Source organism: Salmo trutta, chromosome 23 (genome assembly GCF_901001165.1).
Source record: "Salmo trutta chromosome 23, fSalTru1.1, whole genome shotgun sequence".
Lineage (NCBI taxonomy): Eukaryota > Metazoa > Chordata > Actinopteri > Salmoniformes > Salmonidae > Salmo > Salmo trutta.
In genome coordinates this window covers 37,055,839-37,083,160 of record NC_042979.1, presented here as the reverse complement: position 1 = coordinate 37,083,160, position 27,322 = coordinate 37,055,839, and the positions used below count along the sequence as shown (strand labels likewise).

At 44.5% G+C, this 27,322-nt stretch overlaps 2 protein-coding genes across 6 annotated transcripts in view; one reads left to right on the top strand and one right to left on the bottom strand.

Moving 5' to 3' along the window:
* The window catches only part of cdk5rap2 (CDK5 regulatory subunit associated protein 2), a 64,915-nt gene extending 56,821 nt beyond the window's left edge, over positions 1-8,094 (top strand). For 4 of the 5 annotated variants that reach the window (XM_029710116.1, XM_029710114.1, XM_029710112.1 and 1 more), the window contains 7 exons: positions 3,665-3,718; positions 3,909-4,183; positions 4,346-4,483; positions 4,869-5,007; positions 6,627-6,673; positions 6,810-6,864; positions 7,417-8,094. In XM_029710116.1, coding sequence (XP_029565976.1) covers positions 3,665-3,718; positions 3,909-4,183; positions 4,346-4,483; positions 4,869-5,007; positions 6,627-6,673; positions 6,810-6,864; positions 7,417-7,550 — 842 coding nt within the window. In that variant the 3' untranslated portion in view covers positions 7,551-8,094. The remainder of the gene's footprint in view (positions 1-3,664; positions 3,719-3,908; positions 4,184-4,345; positions 4,484-4,868; positions 5,008-6,626; positions 6,674-6,809; positions 6,865-7,416) is intronic. The other variant, XM_029710117.1, reaches the window with a different exon arrangement.
* Positions 8,095-8,111: 17 nt separating this feature from the next.
* Positions 8,112-27,188, bottom strand: nup188 (nucleoporin 188). Its single transcript, XM_029710118.1, has 42 exons — positions 27,140-27,188; positions 26,407-26,461; positions 26,214-26,287; positions 26,034-26,118; positions 24,732-24,812; positions 24,537-24,581; positions 24,325-24,417; positions 23,834-23,953; positions 21,870-22,081; positions 21,376-21,490; positions 20,982-21,182; positions 20,533-20,622; positions 20,289-20,354; positions 20,057-20,176; positions 19,465-19,591; positions 19,181-19,336; positions 18,856-18,982; positions 18,590-18,677; positions 17,819-17,895; positions 17,608-17,722; positions 17,162-17,282; positions 16,856-16,922; positions 16,487-16,612; positions 15,830-16,070; positions 15,305-15,511; positions 14,947-15,116; positions 14,433-14,570; positions 13,144-13,342; positions 12,835-12,912; positions 12,645-12,730; positions 12,285-12,430; positions 11,986-12,164; positions 11,369-11,569; positions 11,134-11,226; positions 10,719-10,871; positions 10,475-10,612; positions 10,263-10,337; positions 9,921-10,136; positions 9,563-9,694; positions 9,350-9,420; positions 9,141-9,270; positions 8,112-8,960 (listed from the first exon to the last, which is right to left on the bottom strand). Exons 1-42 carry the CDS (start codon positions 27,163-27,165, stop codon positions 8,793-8,795), a joined length of 5,208 nt encoding a protein of 1,735 aa, XP_029565978.1. The 5' UTR covers positions 27,166-27,188; the 3' UTR covers positions 8,112-8,792.
* Between the last annotated feature and the right edge of the window lie 134 nt (positions 27,189-27,322).

Sequence of the window (27,322 nt, the reverse complement as noted above, 5' to 3'; positions counted from 1 at the left end):
TTACAATACAAGTGATTCCAAAATGACAATACATAATTTACCATTCATTTCTACTGGGCACAAAATGATCTGAAACACAAACATAACAAACAGCAAATGCATCCAACAAGTTTGTAGAGTTACAAGCTGTGTGCTATGGGACCAAATACTAAACTTCTGACTTTTAATACACATAAGTGAATTTGTCCCAATACATTTGGTCCCCTAAAATGGGGGGACTACACTGAGTATACAAAATATCAGGAACACTTGAATTGCACCCCCTTTTGCCCTTAGAACAGCCTCAATTAGTTGGAGGCATGGACTCTACAAGGTGTCGAAAGGGTTCCACAGGGATGCTGGCCCATGTCGACTCCAATGCTTCCCACAGTTGTGTCAAGTTGGCTGGATGTTGGACCATTCTTGATGCACACGGGAAACTGTTGAGCGTGGAAAATACAGCCGCTTTGCAGTTCTTGACAGAAACCGGTGCGCCTGGCACCTACTGTTGAAGTTGGAAGTTTACATACACCTTAGCCAAATACATTTAAACTCAGTTTTTCACAATTCCTGACATTTAATCCAAGTAAAAATTCCCTGTTTTAGGTCAGTTAGGATCACCACTTTATTTTAAGAATGTGAAATGTCAGAATAATAGTAGAGTGATTTATTTGGGCTTTTATTTCTTTCATCACATTCCCAGTGGGTCAGAAGTTTACATACACTCAATTAGTATTTGATAGCATTGCCTTTAAATAGTTTAACTTGGGTCAAAGGTTTCAGGTAGCCTTCCACAAGCTTCCCACAATAAGTTGGGTGGATTTTGGCCCATTCCTCCTGACAGAGCTGGTGTAACTGAGTCAGGTTTGTAGGCCTCCTTGCTCACACACACACACACGTTTTCAGTTCTGCCCACAGATTTTCTATAGGATTGAAGTCAGGGCTTTGTAATGGCCACTCCAATACCTTGACTTTGTTGTCCTTAAGCCATTTTGCCACAACTTTGGAAGTATGCTTGGGGTCATTGTCCATTTGGAAGACCCATTTGCGACCAAGCTTTAACTTCCTGACTGATGTCTTGAGATGTTGCTTCAATATATCCACATCATTTTCCATCCTCATGATGCCATCTATTTTGTGAAGTTCACCAGTCCTTCCTGCAGCAAAGCACCCCCACAACATGATACTGCCACCCCCGTGCTTCAGTTGGGATGATGTTCTTCAGCTTGCAAGCGTCCCCCTTTTTCCTCCAAACATAACGATGGCTAAACAGTTATATTTTTGTTTCATCAGACCAGAGGACATTTCTCCAAAAAGTATGATCTTTGTCCCCATGTGGAGTTGCAAACTGTAGTCTGGCTTTTTTATGGCAGTTTTGGAGCAGTGGCTTCTTCCTTGCTGAGCAGCCTTTTAGGTTATGTCGATTTAGGACTCGTTTTACTGTGGATATAGATACTTTTGTGCCTGTTTCCTCCAGCATCTTCACAAGGTCCTTTGCTGTTGTTCTGGGATTGATTTGCACTTTTCGCACCAAAGTACGTTCATCTCTAGGAGACAGAACGCGTCTCCTTCCTGAGCGGTATGACGGCTGCTTGGTCCCATGGTGTTTATACTTGCGTACTATTGTTTGTACAGATGAATGTGGTACCTTCAGGCATTTGGAAATTGCTCCCAAGGATGAACCAGACTTGTGGAGGTCTACATTTTTTTTCCTGAGGTCTTGGCTGATTTCTTTTGATTTTCCCATGATGTTAAGCAAAGAGGCACTGAGTTTGAAGGTAGGCCTTGAAATACATCCACAGCTACACCTCCAATTGATTCAAATTATGTCAGTTAGCCTATCAGAAGCTTCTAAAGCCATGACATTTTCTGGTATTTTCCAAGCTGTTTAAAGGCACAGTCAACTTAGTGTATGTAAGCTTCTCACCCACTGAAATTGTGATACAGTGAATAAGTGAAATAATCTGTCTAAACAATTGTTGGACAGATTACGTGTCATGCACACAGTAGATGTCCTAACCAACTTGCCAAAACTATAGTTTGTTAACAAGAAATTTGTGGAGTGGTTGAAAAACGAGTTAATGACTCCAACCTAAGTGTATGTAAACTTCCGACTTCAACTGTACTCACCCTCTGATTGGCACACATACACAATCCATGTCTCAATTGTCTCAAGGCTTAAAAGTCCTTCTTTAACAAGTACCATAAATAAGGGATCATAGCATTCACCTCATCAGTCTGTCATGGAAAGAGCAGAGTTCCTAATGTTTAGTGCACTCTGTATGTACAAAAAGTGCTGCCATTTCTAAACGGTTCACCCGATATGGATACAAATACCCTCTGACAGTCTGCACTTTAACCTCATAGTCGTTGTTTCATTTCAAATCCAAAGTGCTGGAGTACAGAGCCAAAACATGTCACTGTCCCAATACTTTTGGAGCTAAACACATAAGTAGGACACCCATTCAAATGAGTGAATTCGGCTATTTCAGCCACACCCGTTGCTGACAGGTGTATAAAATCTAGGACACAGCCATGCAATCTCCATTCACAAACATTGGCAGTAGAATGGCCTTACTGAAGAACTCAGTGACTTTCAATGTGGCACCGTCATAGGATTCCATCTTTTCAACAAGTCAGTTCATCAAATTGCTGCCCTGCTAGAGCTGCCCCGGTCAACTGGAAGTGATGTTATTGTGAAGTGAAAACATCTAAGAGCAACAACGACTCAACCTCGAAGTGGTAGGCCACACAAGCTCACAGAACAGGGCCCCCAAGTACTGAAGCGCGTAGTGCGTAAAAATCTTATGTCCTCGGATGCAACACTCACTACCGAGTTCCAAACTGCCTCTGGAAGCAACGTCAGCACAATAACTGTTAGTCGGGAGCTTCATGAAATGGGTTTCCATGGCCGAGCAGCTGCGCACAAGCCTAAGATCACCATACTCAATGCCAAGCGTCGGCTGGAGTGGTGTAAAGCTCGCCGCCATTGGACTCTGGAGCAGTGGAAACACGTGAATCGCGCTTCATCATCTGGCAGTCCTACGGACGAATCTGGGTTTGGTGTATGCCAGAACGCTACCTGCACCAATGCATAGTGCCAACTAAAGATTGGTGGAGGAGGAATAATGGTCTGGGGCTGTTTTTAATGGTTCGGAAATCTTAATGACATTCTAGACGATTTGGTGCTTCCAACTTTGTGGCAACAGTTTGGGGAAGGCCCTTTTTTTGTTTCAACATGACAATGCCGCTGTGCACAAAGTGAGGTCCATACAGAAATGGTTTGTTGAGGTCGGTGTGGAAGAACTTGACTGGCCTGCACACAGCCCTGACCTCAACCCCATCAAACACCTTTGGGATGAATTGGAACAACAACTGCGAGCCAGGCCTAATCGGTCAACATTAGTGCCTGACCTCACTAATGTCCCAGTAGCAATGTTCCAACATCTAGTGGAAGTCCTTATTAATGCCAATGATTTTGGAATGAGACGTTCGACAGGCAGGTGCCCACATACTTTTGGTCATGGAGTGTATATAGTATAGAGGTAGAAATCCATACACACTATCATGTACTACCCACGTCAGGTAGGATATATGTACTCGCTCTCTCACTGAACGCACGCACACTCATATTCAACCATCAAGTCCCGTGGCATAAACATTTGTCCGATGTTGTGTGTTCCAGAGGATACAGGCAGGTCTCCTGGTTGTGATCCTCCCCGCCACTCCTCCTCTCATGGTGAGAACCCACAGCACACCCACTCCACAATGTACTGTATGTTACTGGCCTGTAGGTACACCACAACAAATGTCACATTTGTATAATGTCAATAAGTTAGAGGTGAGTAACTGTGTATAACATCAATGTACGTCTGTGTCAGATAGTTACCAGTCATTAACGGTGTGTGTGTTCGTGTTCTCTCTGCCAGATCTGAAGCGTCAAGCCCAGTCGGAGATGGACGCCGTGTCACAGTGTAGTAACAGTTCTGGGGACAGTATCTCTGGCTCGGCTCCCCCTCCATCCCGCCTGGTGCCCGGCCACCGCTTGTGGGCCAACCGCCAAGGGCGCCATATCCTGGGTCTTATCGAGGACCACAATGCCCTGCGGAAGCAGATCTCAGAGGGAAGGAGGCTCACCCGCACCATGGACACACACCTGCAGGAGTGTGTCTGCACACTCAGCCAGCAGGGGACTGACAAGAGGGTAAATACAACTCTTTTGAGCACATTCCCTTGTTTAATACATGTTAGACTTTCCTGTTTCCTGCTCAGGTGAAGTCCAGCCAACTGCATGTAGTATTTGAAAGTCATTCATACAGTAAATTGCTCTAATAATTCATTACATTTTCTGTGTGTTATTGCCCAGGTGGTGGAGCAGGGTCACCTGAAGGCTCTGTCCAGCAGTGTGAACACCATGCAGCGGGTCCTGGAGGAGGCTGGCCAGCTGCTCAAACTGGTCTGGAGGGTATCCCTGCCCTCTGGCACCGCAACCAGCAACCAGCAGGTACACACTCGCACACACACACCCTCTCAACTCAGTCTTCAGTGCACACACAACAAGACTCTCTACATGATAAGTAAACACATTTTCCCCACAAATTATAAATAGATATATTAACTGTCCACACAGTCTATACACAAAGGTTAAAAAGTAAACATTAGTGGAGACACCTTATCAGTTAAGGAGACTGCATGCATAATGTTTGCTGGCGCTACACTTTTGCTAACTATATGTCTCCAGGGTGTCTCAGTCGTGTTTACGTTTGACTAATTGTGACGTAATCCACTTTCCATACTAATTGGGGGTACTGATAAGACCAGTGTAAATGTTGTGGGTGACTCAGTCATGAAGTAACAATTCTTCCTCCCTCCACCCTTCCCTCTCCCAGGATGAGCTGTTGAAGAATGAGATAGCGAGTCTGAAGAGCCGTCTGTCCCAGCAGGAGCGGATGCTGAGCGGTGCAGTCAAACGGCTGCGGACCACCAACCAGCTCAAAGAGGGCATGGAGAGGGTCATTATTGACCAGCGTAAGAACTCACTTCACCTCCCATGCTTGAGAGAATAATGATAATGCATTTGATTGAGAATTAACGCAACGCTTTCATTATACTGAAGCAAATATAAACAATTTCAAAGATTTTACTGAGTTACAGTTCATGTAAGGAAATCAGTCGATTGAAGGCCCTCATCTATGGATTCACATGACTGGGAATACAGATGTGCATCTGTTGGTCACAGATACCTTAAAAGCAAAAAAGTAGGGGCGTGGATCAGAAAACCAATCAGTATCTGGTGTGACCACCATTTGCCTCATTCAGTGCGACACATCTCCTTCGCATAAAGTTGATCAGGCTGTTGATTGTGGCCTTTGGAATGTTGTCCCACTCCTCTTCAATGGCTGTGCGAAGTTGCTGGATATTGGCTGGAACTGGAAAACGCTGTCTTACGTCGATTGAGAGCATCCCAAACATGCTCAATGGGTGACATGTCGGGTGAATATGCAGACCATGGAAGAACTGGGACATTTTCAGCTTCCAGGAATTGTGTACAGATCCTTGCGACATGTGGCCGTGCATTATCATGCTGAAACATGAGGTGATGACGGCGGATGAATGGCACGACAATGGGCCTCAGGATCTCATCACGGTATCTCTGTGCATTCAAATGCAATTGTTTGTTGTCTGTAGCTTATGCCTGCCCATACCATAACCCCACTGCCACCATGGGGCACTCTGTTCACAATGTTGACATAAGCAAACCGCTCACCCACACATGCCATCTGCCCAGTACAGTTGAAACCAGGATTCATCAATGAAAAGCACACCTCCTGCGTGCCAGTGGCCATCAAAGGTGAGCATTTGCCCACTGAAGTTGGTTAGTCGTCAAACTGCAGTCAGGCCTAGACTCTGGTGAGGACAACAAGCACGCAGATGAGCTTCCCTGAGAAGCTCTTCGGTTGTGCAAACCCACAGTTTCATCAGGTGGCTGGTCTCAGACGATCCCGCAGGTGAAGAAGCCGAATGTGGAGGTCCTGGGCTGGTGTGGTCACATGTGGTCTGTGGTAGTGAGGCCGGTTGGACGCACTGCCAAATTCTCTAAAATGACCGAGGTGGCTTATGGTTGATAAATTAACATTCAGTTCTCTGGCAACAGCTCTGGTGGACATTCCTGCAGTCCGCATGCCAATTGCACACTCCCTGAAGTTGAGAGATTTGTGACATTTTAGTGGCCTTCTATGGTCCCCAGCCCAAGGTGTACCTGTGTAATGATCATACTGTTTAATATGCCACACCTGTCAGTTGGATGGATTATTTTAGCAAAGGAGAAATGCTCACTAACAGGGATGTAAATTTGTGCACAACATTTTAGAGAATAATCTTTTTGTGCATATGGAAAATGTCTCTAGGATCTTTTATTTCAGCTCATGAAACATGGGACCAACACGTTGCGTTTTATATTTTAGTTTAGTAACTCATTCAGATCCTATTCTGAGAATAATTAATGCATTTGATTGAGATCAAATGTATTTATAAAGCCTTTCTTACATCAGTTGATGTACAGAAACCCAGCCTAAAACCCCAAACAGCAAGCGTAGAAGCAGATCCAAACATTTTAATTGACATGATTTGTTATTCTTTCAAACCAGTGTCGTTAACCCACGGAGTGCTGAAGAAGGCCAGAGGGAATCTAGAGGTGAGTCAAAGAATCAGTTTAGACAGACACCAACCAGTATTGTCAGTCCAACCAACTCCTTAGCCTTTTCTCTCTAATGTGCCATCTCTTATCGGTCTTTCTTCTCACTCTGTCTAAAAATGTGGACAAATCTCAGACAAATTATTATACCGTCTTTGGGCTGAAAGGCCTGTCTGGAGGACCAGAGGAAGGTAAGTGTGTGAGGGGACAGGGTTTAAGTGTTCTGATGCATGATTTGGTTTGTTCTGTGACCTGGGTTTGTTCGTTGACTTGATTTGTTCCATAGCGTTTATGACTTGGTTTGCTTGCACTGTACTTCACTATTAAAAGTAATAATGACGCTTGAGCCGACATCTGCTGCCAACCTAATATTTGAACTGCCTTTAAAAATCAGGTGTGCAGCCTTAGCGTTGCATGAAAAGAAAGACCGGACCAACCGGCCCAAATGCATGCTGGTCATTCTCACAGGCCCATGCTAGCTCAGCCATCAAGGCTGTTTTGAGTGATATTTCTCTGGTTGGTCTTTGGATTCATATATTGCATGTTCTGTTGTCGTCTAAGATTTACCACATTCATTAACATTGGGAAATGTTGATCCACTGGATTTTCAGACCTCAATTTGAAAGCAGATTTAAAGCCCTCTGCATGGATCATAATGAAAAGAGACACATTGATCAGCTATTGTTAGGACGTTGCCAATGTATGTGTATGGTTGGTTAACTGATGTATCCTTGCCTCTACAGGAGGTCCCGGTCAATGGTCAGTGACCATCGGTCCTTCAGGATCCTCCAAGGGAGTGAGTGTCCTCAGCCCCGGCAGACACACTGAATCCCCAGAGGAGAGGAACAGTGACGCCTCATCCCACTGCAGCTACTAGAGCTGCCAGTTCAATAGTCTACGGTGCCTTCCTCTCGTCACCTTTCCTTTGTCTGCACTGATGTGTTATACAGTTTAGCAAAAGCATTACTGGTTTTCCCCTAATCTGTTCAAATTAAGGAAAAAGGGACGAGGAAGCCACTTTACACCTCACTATTGAGATGTACCCCAACTGTCAGGGATGCACTGCCTTCAGGCCCCTCCCCTTCATCCCTGCTCTAATACTGTCTGCTTTTTGAGTAACCTTACCCTGAGCTATGCAAATAGTACTGTACTTGCACACCTGCCTATCTTGACCTATGTTTGGTACAAAAGTTGTAAAAGGAAATGTTACATTTCCATCCCTCTTGTAAATGTCTCCTCCCCCTTAATTTCTTAAGATTGTAATATCCTTTTTATACAATGGATGTATTTTATGAAGTCTTTCCTGCGACATTTGACTTGTGAATTGTGGGTTCTTGTTTGTATATTGTCCTGGGCTTTGTAGTTTAATGTACAAATGCATAAGTCAATGTCCTCAAAACATGATAAACACATTAACTATACATGAAGACACAATGTCATGTTCTACCTAAAAGGTATTTTATTAGCAAACCTGTTTTAATGTAGCAGTACAAATGATAAGTCAGAAAATCCAAGCAGATGCAAATAACATTTTTAAAAAGAGAAAACATCCCTCAGTCTAAGCGTTAAAGTCAAAATGATATAGAAAACAGCAGTTAAAGTAACTAGGCAGCTCATTACAAATGTATAAATTGATTAAATGTGGCTTCACAATTTGATATATAAGGGGTTGATTTCTTCGATACCAAAAGGTCTGTTGTCAGCAATGGCCTATAAAACTAGGCCGGTGGAAAGACTGGACACTGTCAACAAGACTGATGTTCAATAGCACCAAGATCTGCTACTGATGATTCCCTTACACGTAAATGTCTACAGTATCTCAAAATGGACTTTTGTTTTTAGCTGTATCCTCTGTTTTGACATTCCCACTGAGGTATAGTAGGCTATAAGCATGACAAAGTGGAGATGAGAGCATTTTCTGAACACCCAAATGGCTTTGTCAAGCCAGTCACTTTCACAATCTGCTGTACAAACATCACTTCAGCTGAAGAGAATGAACCGACACTGTTGCACCGTGAAAAGTATAATTCAGAAGAGAACGGTTATGGTTCCGTATGAGCATGTGTGCCAAGAGTTTTTCAGGCCCATAATTTCCTAACAGGAAAACCACGTGGTGGGTCTACCTCTGTATGTGGCGTACGAAGGCCTGCACCAGCTGGATGAAAGGCTCCTGACCCTCGTGGCTGGCCTTGGCGCCTGGGGGCTGGGGAGATGGCAGCAGGCTGCTGGACGGGGACGAGGGGGCGCCACGGCGGAAGTGACGGGACAGGCTGGAGAGGAGGGTGCTCTGGAGGGGAGAGACAGGCATCACATCAAACAATATTTTAAAAAATGTATATGAATTGCAGGCTACTAGAAACAAGACACTGAGCTGAAAAGAACAGATGGGACTAGAGTGGAATGGCAAAAAAGGACCAAGAATTAGTCTGGTGGTACTTTAATGATGCTTCGAGTTTGAATGACTCACCAGTTCAGAGCCAAGCTCCTGTTTGAGTCTCTGTTTGTCTCTGGGGGCGATGCTGGGGTCCTTCAGACAGCGGACAGCCTGGGAGATGAGCACGTAGAAACAGTTCTCCATGGTGAACATCAGCAGAGACCTGGAAGGACAGTCACACATACCAGTTAGAAATGAGCAATATTACCACCAGTGTGAACAACTTTCTCTCGGTCTCTTACTTGAGGGCTTGGGTTTCCTCTGACGAGGCCAGGGAGGCCACACTCAGAGAAGCTGGCTCTTTTTTCTCTACCTAAATACGGACAGAACACAAAGTCAAATGTACAGTACAATTTATATTTCCCCATTTGCAAGAAATAAAATAATTTCAATGTGATCATAGTTTGACTTGGATCGAACTGAATAGATTTGAAATTATTAGGGGGGTGGACAACCTCTCCCAGCATGCTTAGGGCCACGTTGATGGTTGCCAGCAGGGTTCCAAAAGAGGGCGCCACGTCAGCGTCAAAGGCCGAGGTGGTGAAGCTCAGCACAAACAAGGTCCTGTACTCAGCCAGGTCCATACACTGTCACACACAATCTCAGTCAGTGTACATATGCTAACACATTTCAACTCTAAAAGGCAGTTCAAACACATTCTTTAGGTGTATGGAAACTATGTAGAGGCTGATGGTGCAGGATGTGAGTGTTTGGTAAGTTGTTAGATTGAGCTAACGGAGTCGTGGGTATGACAGGAGTCACGGTTCAAACAGTGCAGATAGAGTTTTTAGAGACAAAGTGTGTTATTCTCACCTGGTCCAGTATTATCTGGCAGCAGTCGGGGGTGAAGTGCTGCAGCGTGGCCAGAGTTTTACTGAGGATCTTCAGCAGGCTGCACTGCACCGCCAGCAGGGCCTTCTGCTCCGCCTCCTCCCTCTCCCCGCCCCCTCCTTCGGCTGCAGCTTTGGAGGGCGTCTGAGGATCTCTCTGGGCACGGGGGCCGGAGGCCAGCGCCTCCCCATTCTTGGCCTTGGGGACAATGACAGAGGTCCGGTAAAATAAATGGAAATAATGAGTTCTCTAGACATTAATTCAACCTGGTATAACAAATTTTACTTTCTAATCCCAGTAACACCATGGTAATGTCTGTCTGACCTGGAGGTAGTGATGAAGCATGTTCCTGCTGTGGAGGAGGTAGGTGCACGTCTGGCACAGGTAACACAGATTGATCTGCAGGTTGACAAAAAGTAAAAACCTGAGTCTTTATTGCTGTAAGCTAAAACATACTTTGGGGAAAAATAAAACAAATAATTTCATTCATTATTAGAGTTGAAGTGTACATTTGGTGCTGCTCAGTGCTGACTGACCTGTACATCTCGGAGCAGATGGGGCAGGTGGAACTGCCACTCCTTACAGAACCTGGACAGCTGCAGCAGGAAGCCCACTGTGTGGTCAGCCTCATCCAGACACACCAGACTCTGGACCGTCCGCACCGCATTCAGGCACTGACAGAAACAGAGAATGAGACTTTAGGTTCCATATACAGAAAAGAAGAGATGGTGTACACACACACAGAGACACACACATGACAATTCACAGACAGACACACACCTGCAGTATGCGTTCCTGGTGCACTCCGACAAAGTCAAGGGCCTCGTTGATGAAGTTGTAGCGCAGCGTCTTGAGCAAGATCTCCATGAGGGACATAGAGAGGCGGTACACCCCCGGCCAGCAGGGAGCATCCTGGGACTTACGGGAGAAACCCTGACCAGGGAGATGAAGAGAAACTAATGTTATAATAACACAGAGAGAACGCCTAACGTTAGGGAGAGAGCGGGAGCGCCTAACATTAGAATTACACTACAACAATTCTTCAATGCAGTGTCAATTAATGATCGGTTTAGTATTCGATCCAAATGGCACCCTACTCCCTACTTTTGACCAGACATAAGCCCTGGTCAAACATAGTGTACTATACAGGGAATAGGGTGCCCTTTGGGACGTTCATGTTGTGCTTGTGTGTTACCTGTGAGGCTCCGTTAGAGGGCACTTCGTAGACACTGAGCAGAGGGAGACAGATACTCTGGATGACGCCGGCCCCGGCTACTGCTGCTGCACCCTGGAGGACAGGAGGGATGAAATATCCTTTATTACTAATGTGGTTGATAAAGCATTTAGTTATTTTTGTTTTTGTATTAGAAATCATGTCTAATATATCTGTCTTAGTAATTTATATGGAAATGTTGTAGTAGTGTGTGTACCTGTGGTGTGCGGGCTAGCGTGAGCAGCAGGTGCAGGGCAGCCTCGGTGAAGTAGAGGTTCTGTTTGGAGCGCAGGCTGAGTTCTAGAGCGCTGAGAATAGAGTGGAGAGCAGGAATCTTCCTCATCACTAGAACCCAGTGTTCCCCGTCCTCATCGGCACGACACAGCTCCTTGGCCAGGTGTAAGGCCAGCACACACACCTGAGACAGAGATGAAGAGGGAGAGGAAGAGGGGTGTGAATCCCCTCATTACTCAATGAATTACCAAGAAATCATGCAAATCTCTAAATCAAAACTTCTGATTCCACTCTTGCTTTACATAAACCAAAGCTAGAGACGGTCCACCACAGACATGCTGAGCTGCCCTGACCGAGATCAAAGATTAGAATTTATTCAGCACATGCAGAGGTAATTCATTGCAGCTTACTATTTGGTTGGATGTGCCCTTTTTCAAAACACTTGGAGCAACCGTTATGCACTGTGTGTGTTTAGAAGAGTACAATTATTCTAGTGTTGCTTAATCTCTGTTTTTATGTGGTTAAGCTGAAGAGAAATGTCCACATTACGTGAATAATAAAGTTAATCTCATTCTAAATTGCCAGCGCTGTGTGACTCACCCCGTCTCTCTGGTCCTTCTGGACGCTGCGGACGGCGTCAGTCTCCATGCTGTCTTTGTCATCCGGGACATCCCTCACCTGAGCCGCGTGACGAGTGCTGTCAATCAGTGCCAGCGCCTCATCCTGCACCGTCTCACACACACACAGCAGCAGCTGGGGCAGCTGGGAGATCTCCCCACCTGATCAATGTAATGAGCAATACTGTTAGAGTACTCCACAAGTCATGTACAATGAGTGTACAAAACATTAAAACACCTTCCTAATATTGAGTTGCATACACAGCGATTAGCCCCCCTCACCGTTGAGTCCCTGTATCTGCAGTGCAGAGATGAGGGCAGAGAACACCTTGGCCTTGGTACTCTCCATCAGCTGCTGGTCGGCCTGCAGGACACTCTCCAGGATCAGAGAGAGAGGGGCCAGGACGTCAGGGGCCGTGGCCACCACACTGCAGGGGGAAACAGGACAGGGGTAAACAGGACAGGGGGACAGACGAAAAAGGTGTTAGTGCTAAGATGTGCAGAAAGAGTTTGATTATTAACAACCAATGTACTACCTCACTAAATTAGAACAGCTTTGAGATGATTTTCATTATCCTGATATTTCAATGTGTGTGGACAAAATGTACATCAATTCACGCATGTGGGCACACACACACAAACCTTCTCCACTGTTTAAGCAGGATCAGCAGAAGAGTAGCCATCATGGATCCCAGACGTAGACAGGGCACAGACATGGGCACCAGCAACTAGAGAGGGAGAGAGAGAGAGAAGGGGGAGGTGATAGCTAGTGAGTGAGAAGAGGACAGAGATGAAATAGAGATGAGAGCAGTTGTCATGGTGACTAACTCACAGCAGCTTTGGTCCCATCCAGTACGTCCATGAAGAGCTTAAGTCTGGCAGAGTCCTCCTTTAACTGCATCACATCCGACTGTAAACATCACAACACATCAATGAATCAACCAACCAGTCACACTGCAACCAACCACACTGATCAGCATAGTATCTTTTTTTACCTCCCATATATTTATGGGGTATTGTTTATCGCTTATGCATGTATTCATCATGGAATTCTTAGGACGACTTCCTCTGCCATGTTTGACAGAATTCTAGGGAATTTTTTTAAACGCCACAGTGACGAGTGGAGTGGTGTGTGACATACATGACTGGTGGAGAGGATGAGCAGCATCCGCCAGGCTGAGATGACCATCTGGGTCTCGGAGAACGAGTGCACGCCCTCATCCTCCTCCGTCTCTGCCACGTGGACCACCAGGGACTTAACATACTGGGACCAGTACTCGTAGCGCCGCCCGCTGGAGAACTTCTGCAGTGCATCCTTCAGAGAGCGCTCCAGAGAGCCACTGGGGAAAAGAGAGGGCCATTCAGATAGAAGTATACTGTGTGGAACAGATATGAATGTCCGTCATGTAGAACAGGGAATCGTGTCTGATCTATCCATTACATTAAAAAAAATTCAACTCAAATCAATCTCATTCAGACTAGTTTATTTCATATCTCAATGTATATTTTATTCATTTATTGTCACAGGAATTTGTTTAGCATTTTGCACCATCAATTCACACCAGCCTGGTCTCAGACTAGACATAATAAATGGAAATCTGGGACACTCAAATGAGTATGATATGTTACGGTTACTTAAGACAGAAGGTTACTTAAGACAAAACCGAAAGGAGGATGGTTGATCGGGGTGGGCGAATAATGCGAATGTCTAGCAACCCAAAGGTTGTGTCCCTGAATCTCATCACGGACAACCTCAGCATTTTAGCTAATTAACAACTCTTCAAATACTTTTTAGCTACTTTGCAACTACTTAGCATGTTGGCTAACCCTTCCCCTAACGCCAAACCTTAACCCAATATATTATCCAGTGGGCTCCCGAGTGGCGCAGTGGTCTAAGGCACTGCATCTCAGTGCTAGAGGCGTCACTACAGACACCCTGGTTCGAATCCTGGCTGCATCACAACTGGCCGTGATTGGCCCATAGGGCGGCACACAATTGGCCCAGCGTCGTCCGGGTTAGGGTTTGGCCGGTGTAGGCCGTCATTGTAAATAAGAATTTGTTCTTCACTGACTTCCCTACTTAAATAAAAGGTTAAATAAAAATAAAACCTTAACCCCTAACGTTAGCCAGCTAGCTCATGATAGCCACCTAGCCAACATTGGCAACAAATTGTAATTCGAAACATATTGTATATTTAGCAAGTTCGTAACATATCATACAAAATGGATGATGTACATCCACAAATTAATACATAACAATTAAATGGAGTGTCCTGGATTTACACACAGAATAATGCGTAATGCAGACAGCTTGACACATATCATATGCAGTTTGGTAGATAAAGCCATTGATACCAGTAACAACTCAATCCACCAAATATACTGGCTTGAATTGCTGTATGTAGCTATAGAAACATGTAGCCTAGTTACCTGACCACATAGTAGATCTCAAGGCCGATGATTTTCATGACGAAGGCACAGGTCTCCAGAACACAAGGCTCAGTGATGTCTGAGGGGGAGGGAAGGATTCCAAACAGCGGTGTGGTCAGGTTTTCCCAAAACCTCTCTCTGTGGGAGGAAACGTCATAGATTTAATACAATCATTTATTAGGATGCCCATCAGCCAACACCGATGGCGACAATTAGTCTTACTGGGGTCCGACAGATAATGTAAAAGACATAAGACATTATAATTTACATACATATAATAACAAAAACATGTGTGTGTGTGTGTGTGTGTGTGTGTGTGTATCTATCAGTTACACATACATGTCAATACATGCACACCAAAAGTAGGTAACAAGGGGGAGAGGCGTTGTGCCATGAGGTGTTACTTGAAACACACAACAAAAAAACTAATGTTACGGCATAATCTCTCATGTGTGTGTGTGTACGTGCATGTTCAAGCGTGTATCTCTGGCTGTGTGTGTGTCAGGTCACTCACTTGGTGCGTAGGACAGAGATTGCGCTATCCCGTCGGTCCTGCCACAGGGCGTGGAGGAAGGCCAGGGCGGCGCGGTGCAGCAGGGGGGGACACCAATACTTCCCCTGCTGCCTGGAGTCAATCAGGTCCAACACAACCTGCAGACAGCTCCACTCACCCAACAGAAACTCCTGGGAGGGAGGGAGAGAGAGAAAAGAAGAAAGACTTGTCCTTTAAATTACTGAACCGAGTCTGGTATAAAGATTCAGAAACTCACAAAAAGAAAATATAACTATACGTATTAAACATCAACACACAAGTCTAAGTCCTAACATGTTCCTGTCCTACGCTTAGACTGCCTGCCCCGCCCAGCTCTTACCTTTGACCCCTCTGCGCCGTCCTTGACCTCCAGGTTGAGGAAGAGCTCGATGAGGCCTGGTTGGGTCTCCACAGCCACGGTGAGGAACTCCAGGATCATCACCTTGATCCTCATGTCCTCCGTCCTGCTCTGGAGCCGCGTCAGAAAGGCATCCCTGATGGCAGCCGCATCACCGCCCAGGCAGGCGTACACCGACATGGGAGCCACCTGGAAACCAGAAGGTTATGTAAATATTACACAAGATCTTGAGAGACTAGTACTGTAGTCTTGTCCCCATTTCTGTTGACATCTCCTTCAACAGTGTCTCACTGCATTCTCTTGCCCTCTACTTTTAAGCCCTGTAACAACTGGTGATGTAAAAAAGGCAATACATTTGATTGATTGGTGTTTTTGCTCGCTAACCTCCAAACACTACCCAACAGAATGTGGCAAGTGTAACTTATGATGCTGCTAGAACTATGTCGGGATTTTCACTACCTTAGTTGATTGCTCTGATCATCATATGTGCAATGTGTATTGAGTTACCGTGGCGAGCCTCTTAAGCAGCTGGATGGCGAGGCGCGGTAGGGCCGGGTCGTGTTTGTGGTAGATGTACTTGGCAAGCACGGCGATTAGGTTGCTGCCGTGGCCACCGTGCTGCGTCAGCGCCTGCTCCAGGGGCGAAACGGCGCTCGACGGTGGCTTGAGGCGAATCACGTTGTTGGTGACAGAGAAGGCCAGCTTGACCGTCTGGATAAGGATCTGACCTGGGCCCTCCGAGCCACCACTAGAGGGAGACAGAAAAGTTTCACATGGAAATCATCAGTTTCCAATTCACAAACAATAGAACATACAATAGGGCCCATGTGCTTACTCAGTTATATAAACAGAATTCATTGTAAGTGGTCTAGGGTGGTCAAGCGGTCTAAGCAGCACATATTACCACTGCAGCATGGGTTTGAATCCGTCCCACTGCATTTCATTAAATGCTCCATCTTTCCTCTGTACTTCTGTCCTCTCCAATAAACAAAAAAACACTTGAGTGGGACTGCCCCACTCTTAAAAAAAAGAAAGGTGTAGCAACTAAATCCACATGTAATGTTCTGAACCGGTCTCCCCCTCCTGAGACACTATGATAGAAAGACCACTGGTGTAGCAGAGTGGTCAGCTGTAGACACGCCAAGGTGTAGAGTGACGCGTTACCTGCTGGGCTGAGCAGCCAGGACCACGTCTATGGTGTCCACTCCCACCCCCATGATGTTAACCACCGCCTGGCCAGCCTCGGTGTTAGCCAGACTGTAGATACACAGAGACTGGAGGGTTGGTGTGCTGGGGGAGAGATAGAGAAAGGTTCAAATATGACACCAATCCTTTTCTGTTTGATAGTAATACTATGGGGTGAGTCTACAGAGTCCTGTCAGTCTGCAACGCACTATTCAGATGTGCGTTTTACTCAGGCCCAAATTCAATAACCAGCCATTCAGACGGACGAGAAGCATTTTGTTTCTTAGTGATTTAATGTCTGTTTAGGTAGAATAAGGAATGTTGTTTTGATATGCACAGCAGCCCTACCTGCCACTAGCCTCTCCCTCTGGACTGAGGTTCAGGATGGCATGGACCAACTCCAGGATCAGACAACCTAGAGGGATTAAAGAAAGTAGTGTGAAAGAGGATTCAGAATGTTTTCCAGTCTGACAGTAGTTTTCCAGTCAGCCCTTTCAATACGGCTAAGGCCACCCTCAACTGTGGGCCCTGGGCAAAAGTAGTGCACTATAAAAACGGGAACAGAGTGCAATTTGAGACTGACACACACTGCACATATTCTAAAAGGGATATCACTGATGTAGTTGACCACCATAGACTTGTGAAGGTACTCACCAATCCTCTCTCTGACTCCGTGGGTGTTGTAGCGCCACTTGTGGTAGGTGGGCAGCATCTCCTTCAGCACCAGCAGCACACAGGGGATGAGGCCCTTGTCCTGGGTGCTGCCCAGCTGGCCCTGAGGGCAGGAGGGACACACCGTCATTACAACTACGGATAGTCAGTCAGTCAGCCGCTAAATGCCAAATAAACTCCTAGCCCCTAAACACAAGACCTTTGTGGAGATTGAGGCATGGAGAAGTGTTATGATAATGTATTGACTGTTTTTGTCTCGTCTGTCTGTATGCTTATTTTAATTTTTCCCCTTTAAAAACAGATTTACTTGAAACGGCTATATAATGCCCCATGTAAAAGAAAGACATTGAGATGGCATACATGTAAGCTGTTTTTTGGGGGGTTGATGAGCCATTACTAGACTTTTAATAGAATAGAGAGCGAGATACCTTGACCAGGGTGGTGACGAGACGCAGGAAGGCGATGGTCACAGCGTACTCCCCTCTGGGCTGCTCTATCAGGACCAGCAGGTTGCCGTAGTTACCTGCCTTCATCCCCTCAGCACTGGATATATACAAATACATAATATTAACTATGACAAAACAAGACCCCTCAAAGACTTCCCCCCCTGTGAATATGATATGGCGTGACACAACCTACCTGATGGACTGTGCCATATTGGTCAGAGGGGAGGAGGCGAAGGGCAGAAAACCAGTGTGGTGCAAGCTGGACCAAACCTACTCAGAAAGTAGAGGGGGCATAACAATACACACACTTTAAGGAATGGTAAAGATCCATTTTTATCTCAATATCAAATAATTTCTTGTTAACAATTAAGTACCTGTGATTGTTTTCAATGAAATGATCAAAAATAGCTTCTTATCAAAGAGCAATTTCTCAAGCAATAATTTTGCTAAGATTGTCTGGGAATGGTTAGGAGGGGATAACTGGTAACAGCTGTTATTGGCAGAGAGGTTTGGAACTCTTTCCTATTGGTCTATTAACAAACGTACCACCTAGTGATGTCACCAGGCAGACCAAAACTCCCTCCCACCAAAACAGGATGACATTTCAGGTGGTCTTTTCAAACAGCTCTTACCAATAAAAAAGGCCTTATCTTAATTTTCACAGTATTATTCCAACCTCAGTGTGGAAATATATATAAAACACACAGGAGTTCATGTTTTGGCTGCACAGGTCCTTTAAGTCTGTTGGAGGCTATGAGGCCCCTCAGAGCCACGTAGAGCAGGGTTTCCCAAACTCGGTCCTGGGCCCCCCTACACAGCTGATTCAAATAACCAACTCACCATCAAGCTTTGATTATTTAAAATCAGCTGTGTCGTTCTAGGGCAAAAACCAAAAGGTGGACCCAGGGGAAGCCTCAGGACTGTGTTTGGGAAACCCTGCTCTACCAGACCATCTGTAACCCACCTTGCCAGGCATCCTAGCAGCCAGGACGATTAGGCAGTTCGCACAGGACGCTATCACATCCACTGGAGGGTTGATGACTGACGTCAACCTAACTCAAAGACACCACAATATTCTCAAATAATCCATGAATACAAAGTATCAACAAATACAAAATACTTAGAAATCAACTTTGAAGGGAGCCCAAACAAGCTAATCATTATTCCACGTGAAATATATGATTACTGTCCATGACAGAGTGATAAAGAGATGTGTGTGTTGAGTCTCACCTCTGCAGTAACATGTAGATGCGTGAGGTGAGGGGCAGCAGACAGTCAGACACGGTCCAGTCTGTGCTGATCATCTTATGGACCAGGTCCAGGATGGGCTTAACACGCTCACAGTGTAAGATCACATCTGGACCAGGGAGAGAATCACACACACATATTCACATACTCTGAATCAAAAACTCTTGTATTGAAGGATCTCTGCTGATAGAGAAATGATTTGAGTGTGTGTACTGTATGTTTGAGGATACATTTGGGTATACAATATGACTTGACCTGTGTAAGTATGTGTGTGGGTCTGTAAATGTGCCTGTATTTATCTAGTTACCTGCAGTAGAGACAACGTGGAGCAGCATCTCTATCTCACAGGTGAACAGGATCCAGGCACTGTAGGAGTAGTCCCAGCGCACCACGTAGCCCTGCTCCCCCACAGCCACCTGACCCAGCACACCCTGAGGCATCCGCAGGTTAGTCTGGCCCAGGCCTGACGGACAGAGGGAGAGATCTCAATCAGAAATATAATGAAAGACAATTACTTAAAGACTATAACATCACAAAAAGACTAATGTGCACCCACTAGAAGAAACAGACTAACAAGCAGCCTAAACACACCGAGCGGGTAGAGGAGTTTTGGTGCTTGTCTCCTCCACAGTGTCTCGTCGTCTCTAGAGATGACATCATTGGGCTTCGTTTTGTAGACCTCGGTGTAGAATGACATCTTGTCCAGGAAAATGTACACCTAACACACAGACACATGAATCAAGTGTAACCACAGACACAAGAATCAAGTGCAACCACAGACACATGAATCAAGTGCGACCACAGACACATGAATCAAGTGCGACCACAGACACATGAATCAAGTGCGACCACAGACACATGAATCAAGTGCGACCACAGACACATGAATCAAGTGCGACCACAGACACATGAATCAAGTGCGACCACAGACACATGAATCAAGTGCGACCACAGACACATGAATCAAGTGCGACCACAGACACATGAATCAAGTGCGACCACAGACACATGAATCAAGTGCGACCACAGACACATGAATCAAGTGCGACCACAGACACATGAATCAAGTGCAACCACAGACACATGAATCAAGTGCAACCACAGACACATGAATCAAGTGTAACCACAGACACATGAATCAAGTGTGACCACAGACCAGCAGAACAGTGTGTGTAATCAATACCTTCTTTGCGGTGGACTTATCTGACAGGAGCGCAGTGAGGAGCTGCAACAGCAGACCAGTCTTGTGTGGGAACATTCCCATTGCGCTATCCAGGATCATTCCCAATCCCATAGTGGGCTTCTGGGAAAAGCATTAAAAAAACCATATATTAGGACATTTAGCTAGAGACATATTCTTGGAGTGATTTCACATCCTTCATGAAGCAGAATTGGTTTAATTAATTTCTCCTCACCGTTTCCCAGAAGAGCTCAGCCAGACTGGGCGCAGAGAGGACTTCACACGCTGCATTTATCAGATGCTATGGGGGGGACCATTCAATCATTAATCTGCGATATTATTTATCAGCATCATTAGGAATGTAAAACTATGCAAATTTCTCAAGTCATGAATCTGTGATATTACTGATCAGTCTGTGCTACAACTCAACATTATCGTTACTTGTCTGAGCCTCAACGTGAGATAGCAAGGCCTGGTACCTGTTGGCTGCCCAGCGTCTCCTCTTCAAAGGAGGTAATGACAAAGGAGAGGAGGCCGTAGATACACATCCTGGCTGTACTGGCTGTGCACTGTGGGAGGAGGAAACATAACATGGTGGCAGGTGTGGTTAGAGCATTGGGCCAGTAACCGAAAGGTTGCTAGATCGAATCCCTGAGCTGACAAGTTAAAAATCTGTTGTTCTGCCCCTGAACAAGGCAGTTAACCCACTGTTCCTAGGCTGTCATTGCAAATAAGAATTTGTTCTTAACTGACTAGCCTAGTTAAATAAATACAAATTGAAAGCAGCATATTTCTGAAACATTGTGTGAATAATTCTTGCAGGTTGTGTGTGTTGTGCTGTATGCGTATGTAAAATATGTGTTTGTGTGTGCTGTCCTGTGCTAGGTGAGCGTTGTGTGTATTTTTGTTATAATGTGTGTGTTCTTACATTATTCCCAGTGCCTCCCAGACCTTGCAGCATGGTGGTGAGGTACTGGAACACCCCCAGCTGTAGGGAGGTGTTCCCGATGCGTCTGATGACAGGGCTGGACTCATCTGGGCTCAGAGTGTGTCTCAGCAGGACCCAGGCCAGCAGCACTGGCCCGTGGTGAGGGATGTCACCAAACGTCAGCAGCATCTGGTCCATCTCCTGGTGTGTGACAAAGTTGACAATGAGTCACTTATTGATCAATTGCAAAGTATTCCCCCATCGAACTGATAATCAAAACAACTACTTTCAGAACATTTCAATCTGAACTTGCTCATTCTGATGACTTGATAACAAAAACTGGAGTGTATACATGTCATTTCCAACAGTACATGTAAAGGTGCTCAGTGTTTACCTTGCTGATGGCAGGGGTGTTGGAGAACTGGTGCTGCTCCGTGCGGTCCTCTAGGGCACACTTGTGGAGGAAGTCTATGTCCATGCCTTCCACCAGGATCAGACAGCTGAAGTACCTGCAAGACAGAAGGAGGGATACATTAACAAGAGGGAATACCTTTAGAAAAGAGTATTGTTCTTTAATTAAGCTGAATCCCTTGCCCAAGCAACAAATGTAGCAATTATCCTGAAAATGTAACGTACTTAAATCTGTCTGACCAATAAATATGCCATTAGGAAGTAGCTAGCTGGCTATGTAGACTTACATCCAGTACAGTGCATTCGCTAGTGCTCTGCCATTCTGTTTACAAATGAATTGCTAAAGGAAAGAAATGTAGCTTGCAATCTTCTAAATTTTAGGCCATGTCCCTAACCCCAGATCAATATAGAGCCCAACAATTAGTAGCTAGCTATGAATATTTCCATCCACTCCAGTGTATTAGTGCTGTGACTGACCCGATGCGGTCGACCAGGGCGTCCATACTCTTGTCTACCAGGTGTCTGTTGGTCTGGCGGAGGCCGAAGCCCTGCTCCTTGAACATCTTGGTGAAGCTGAGCAGGTCTCCGGGACCCATCTCAAAGTAGGCATAGTACAGGAACAGGATCTCCAGCAGCAGGGACTGCTCCCTCAGACACTGCAGGAACCAGCGGGACACCTGCCTCTCCGTCTGACCAGAGAGAAACATGATTGATTAAGAAAGATGCACATAATAGAAATAAGATTCAATATATAACTGATAAAAACCTTTGATTTCCTTGATTTTCTGGTTGAAATACAATACCAGTCAAAAGTTTGGACACACACCTACTGATTCCAGGGTTTCTTTAGTTTCACTATTTTGTACATTGTAGAATAAAAGTGAAGACATCAAAACTATGAAATAACACATATGGAATCATGTAGTAACCAAACAAGTGTTAAACAAATGGCAGAGAGGTTTGGCATTCTCTCAACCAGCTTCATGAGGTAGTCAGCTGGAATGCATTTCAATTAACAGGTGTGCCTTGTTAAAAGTTAATTTGTGGAATTTCTTTCCTTCTTAATGCGTTTGAGCCAATGAGTTGTGTTGTGACAAGGCAGGGGTAAAATATCAAGTCCATATTATGGCAAGAACAGCTCAAATAAGCAAAGAGAAACGACAGTCCGGCATTAGTTTAAGACATGAAGGTCAGTCAACCCGGAAAATGTCAAGAACTTGAACATTTCTTCAAGTGCAGTCACAAATACCATCAAGTACTATGATGTAACTCGTGTTCATGAGGACCGCCACAGGAAAGGAAGACCCAGAGTTACCTTTGCTGCAGAGGATAAGTTCATTGGAGTTAACTGCACCTCAGATTGCAGCCCAAATAAATGCTTCAGAGTTCAAGTAACAGACCCATCTCAACATCAACTGTTCAGGAGACCGCGTAAATCAGGCCTTCATGGTCAAATTGCTGCAAAGAAACCACTACTAAAGGACGCCAATAAGAAGAACAGACTTGATTGGGCCAAGAAACACGAGCAATAGACATTAGACCGGTGGAAATCTGTCCTTTGGTCTGATGAGTCCAAATTTGACATTTTTGGTTCGAACCGCTGTGCCTTTGTGAGACGCAGAGTAGGTGACCAGATGATCTCTACATGTGTAGTTCCCACCATGAAGCATGGAGGTGGTGTGATGGTGCGTTGGAGGTGACACTGTCAGTTATTTAATTAGAATTCAAAAAGGTACACTTAACCAGCCTGGCTACCACAGCATTCTGTAGAGATACGCCATCCCATCTGGTTTGTGCTTAGTAGAACTATCATTTGTTTTTCAACAGGATAGTGACCCAACCCACCTCCAGGCTGTGTAAGGGCTATTTGACCAAGAAGCAGAGTGATGCAGTGCTGCATCAGATGACCTGGCCTCCACAATCACCCGACCTCAAACCAATTGAGATGGTTTGAGATGAGTTAAACCGCAGAGGGAAGGAAAAGCAGCCAACAAGTGCTCAGCATATGTTGAAACTCCTTCAAGGCTGTTGGAATAGCATTCCAGGTGCTGCTGGTTGAGCGAATACCAAGAGTGTGCAAAGCTGTCATCAAGGCAAAGGGTGGCTACTTTGAAGAATCTCAAATATATTTTGATTTGTTTAACACTTTTTTGGTTACTACATGATTCCACATGTTATTTCATTGTTTTGATGGTCTTCACTATTATTCTACAATGTAGAAAATAGTAAAAATAAAGAAAAACCCTTGAATGAGTAGGTGTCCAAACTTTTGACTGGTACTGTAGGTAGAAAGAAATTCCACACGATAATGTTGAAAACATTAGGATAAGAACTTATGGAGAGTTTGAGATACCCATATTGACGTCAAGCACTGAGTCGTCAATCAGATCCTAAACTCAATGTGTAACTTGGAATATGGTAGTAAAGAATGTAGTTCTAACCATGAGGTTGCCGTGAGTCTCCCATGTCGGGGATTCAGCTTTGAACAGGGTCTCAAACTGCTTCTGGTAGTTGGTGACCAGGTCCTTCTCCAGCTTGTTCACACAGTTGGAGTACTCCACCTGCACCCAAAGCAAACAAAAAAAACCTACATTGATTCAAAGTTGTCATTCCTTTTTTTATGTTTACACACTTCCATGTCTAAACTGTACTATTTGTAACCTGTACCATTGTATGCTTCACTGTTGTTTAGCATAATTGGTATCAATAAATGTAAACACAAGTTACAATGTGTTAGATATACCGTAAAAGATCATAGCTACAACAAATAGCCAACATTGGCCTGTACTGTATTAGCATGAGCATGAAATGAACTTACCAGCAAATGAGCTTACCAGCCTGACCCAACCCCCCATTACCCATACATACAGATGGGTCTAGTGTAACATTGGACCACAGTGTAAGTCCTAGCAGACAGAAGGGAGCTCCTTACCCTGTACGGGTGTCTCTCATCCTGGAAGTACGTCAGCAGGAGGAGGACGCATCGCAGATGACACACACGCTCCTCGTAGTAATAGTCAGCGATCTGAACACACACACTCAAAGAATCAGTGTATAACCCTATCAATTGACCTGATTATGCTTTATGAGCTGGTGAAATAAAATACCAGCAAACTTAGTTAGCTTTTGGGAGCTTGTACTAACCTTCAGAAGTAGGGCTTGGCTCGGTCTCTCATCCTGCAGAACATCCTATGAGAGCAGATAAGATATCTCTAGTCAAGGTACATGTGTCTAGACTGAAAATATTCAGTAGTATAGATTTCCTTCACAGTCAGGCATCTGATATTTTTTCCCAACCTAGTATCACCACACAGAGCGAGAGCGAGGTAGAGAGACTACCTTCAGTGTGTTGCGGGTCCCTCTGTAATCTTCTTGAAGGTAACATTGTAAAATCTGTACACTCTGCTGTTGATCCAGACCCTGAAAAAAAGAAGCATGTTAATAAATTCCACAAAGGAAAGGAATTACAACTGTTAATCATACCCTGTCCATATACTGTATTCAAGTTAAGTGGTGTTGTGTCTCCATGCATCATTACACTATATACAGTGCCTTGCAAAAGTATTCATCCCCCTTGGCGTTTTCCTATTTTGTTGCATTACAACCTGTAATTGAAATAGATTTTTATTTGGATTTCATGTACAAAATAATTAAGCCGTACACTCAGAGCTGGGCTTTACGGAAGAGTGGCCAGAAAAGAATAAGCAAACAAGTTTGGTGTTCGCCAAAAGGCATGTGGGAGACTCCCCAAACATATGGAAGAAGATACTCTGGTCAGATGAGACAAATTGAGCTTTTTGGCCATCAAGGAAAACGCTATGTCTGGCGCAAACCCAACACCTCATCACTCCGAGGACACCATCCCCACAGTGAAGCATGGTGGTGGCAGCATCATGCTGTGGGTATGTTTTTCATCAGGGACTGGGAAACTAGTCAGAATTGAAGGAATGATGGATGGTGCTAAATACAGTGAGATTCTTGAGGGAAACCTGTTTCAGTCTTCAAGAGATTTGAGACTGGGACAGAGGTTCACCTTACAGCACGACAATGACCCTAAGCATACTGCTAAAGCAACACTCGAGTGGTTTAAGGCGAGACGTTTAAATGTCTTGGAATGGCCTAGTCAAAGCCCAGACCTCAATCCAATTGAGAATCTGTGGTATGACTTAAAGATTGCTGTACACCAGCAGAACCCATCCAACTTGAAGGAGCTGGAGCAGTTTTGCCTTGAAGAATGGGCAAAAATCCCACTGGCTAGATGTGCCAAGCTTATAGAGCCATACCCCAAGAGACTTGTAGCTGTAAAGGGTGGCTCTACAAAGTATTAACTTAGGGGGGGGGTGAATAGTTATGCATGCTCAAGTTCTGTTTTTTTTTGTCTTGTTTTGTTTCACAAAAAAATAATTAGCATCTCAAAGTGGTATGTTGTGCAAATCAAATGATACAACCCCCCCTCCCTCCCCAAAATGAATTTTAATTCCAGGGTGTAAGACAACAAAATAGGAAAAATGCCAAAGGGTTGAATACTTTCGCAAGCCACTGTAGTATTCAAAATAATACCTGTTTTTGCCATGCATCATTACAGAATCAGTATATCTGATTTAATTCACTATCCCGTCAGATCATTTCAGCATTCCTTACCAGCAGTTTACTGATCCTCAGACCAAAGTCCTTCAATGGTTGGGCCACACCTTTGTCCGCTTTCAGTTTTTCCGCCGCTGATGAACTAAAACAAGGAAAAATGCCAAACATAATTTGGTCTATCAACAAGCTTAAGTATTTCATATAGGATCATTTAAATAGTTAGATTGCACAGCATACCTGGGTGTTTTGTAGTAACACAGTCCTTGAAGTAATCGTTCCCAATTTCGATCTAGTTCTTCCTCTATTTGAGCCTTCATCCATCAAGGATGAATGTAATATTGAAGGAAAAAAAAAGCACAGTGGCAGACATTGTAAGACTTTGTTGAATTATAAAATATATATGATAGGTGAGGAAATAAACGTTACATACCGGTTCCCTCAATGCAGATCTCCCCAGTAAGATAGTCCACAACTCTCGGCTGCTCCTGCAAAAGCAAAACAATTCCATAGTTCCCTAGATACTTATTTTTCAGGTGGTTAAACTCAGTTAACTGTTCAAATCGGAGTTATGGCTTTAGTGGCATAATGGCAAATATGGTTTAAGTTAGACATGGCTATTAAAACGTAGCTTCATAAAAGTGCAGTGAGTGGCCACAGTTAGAACAAAGTTAACTAATAACAAGTGTGCTATGATGTTTGTTATTGTGAACCAGCTGTCAACTCCCTCCAGCTGACTAGCTAGCTAATTAGCTGTACCAGACAGTTTAATACGCAAAATCAACTTCAACGTTAAGTTAGTTCGCTAAATCATCAAATACATGTTTTTATTAGGAATACATGTCTGAAAGTGTATTCCCAGTCAAATGCCAGTTGTACGCTAACTAAGCTTACTAGTTCACGTCTCGTTGATGCATGCTGCTGCTGTCGTCATGCGTTTGGAACTGTGTAACAGACCGCGCTAGTATGCCATTCAAATGTAGTTAGCAAGCATGTTAACGAGCTAGCAGCTTGCTACTACTAGCAACTAGTTCCCTCCAAGGGAAGCTTTCACATTGCTGTGCAAATTTACGTACAATTTCTAAATTAATGTACATCTTAAACTTTACCCATGAATTTGAACGCTATAATGGTCAAAATAAACATGTTGTATTTCATTTAGTTACCTCACATACATCTCCGAGTCCGCCATCTTCTCCCTGCAACGTGACGTAAATTGTCTGCGACATGGACCCCATCACGTGACCTGTGGATGTTATTTTTCTAGTTATGATTTAAATGTATATAAATACCAAACATTTGCCATTCACATGAAATTAAATATATAATAAGAAAATATCGCACATCAT

What these genes read in the sequence shown, in the direction of transcription:
- nup188 (XM_029710118.1), bottom strand. Translation starts at nt 27,165, where the DNA reads ATGGCGGACTCGGAGATGTATGTGAG. An exon ending in TGCTTCATCACTACCTCCAG is followed by an intron (nt 10,137 to 10,262) that starts GTCAGACAGACA and finishes ATTGTCCCCAAG; the next exon opens with GCCAAGAATGGGGAGGCGCT. An exon ending in GCCAGATAATACTGGACCAG is followed by an intron (nt 9,695 to 9,920) that starts GTGAGAATAACA and finishes TGTGTGTGACAG; the next exon opens with TGTATGGACCTGGCTGAGTA.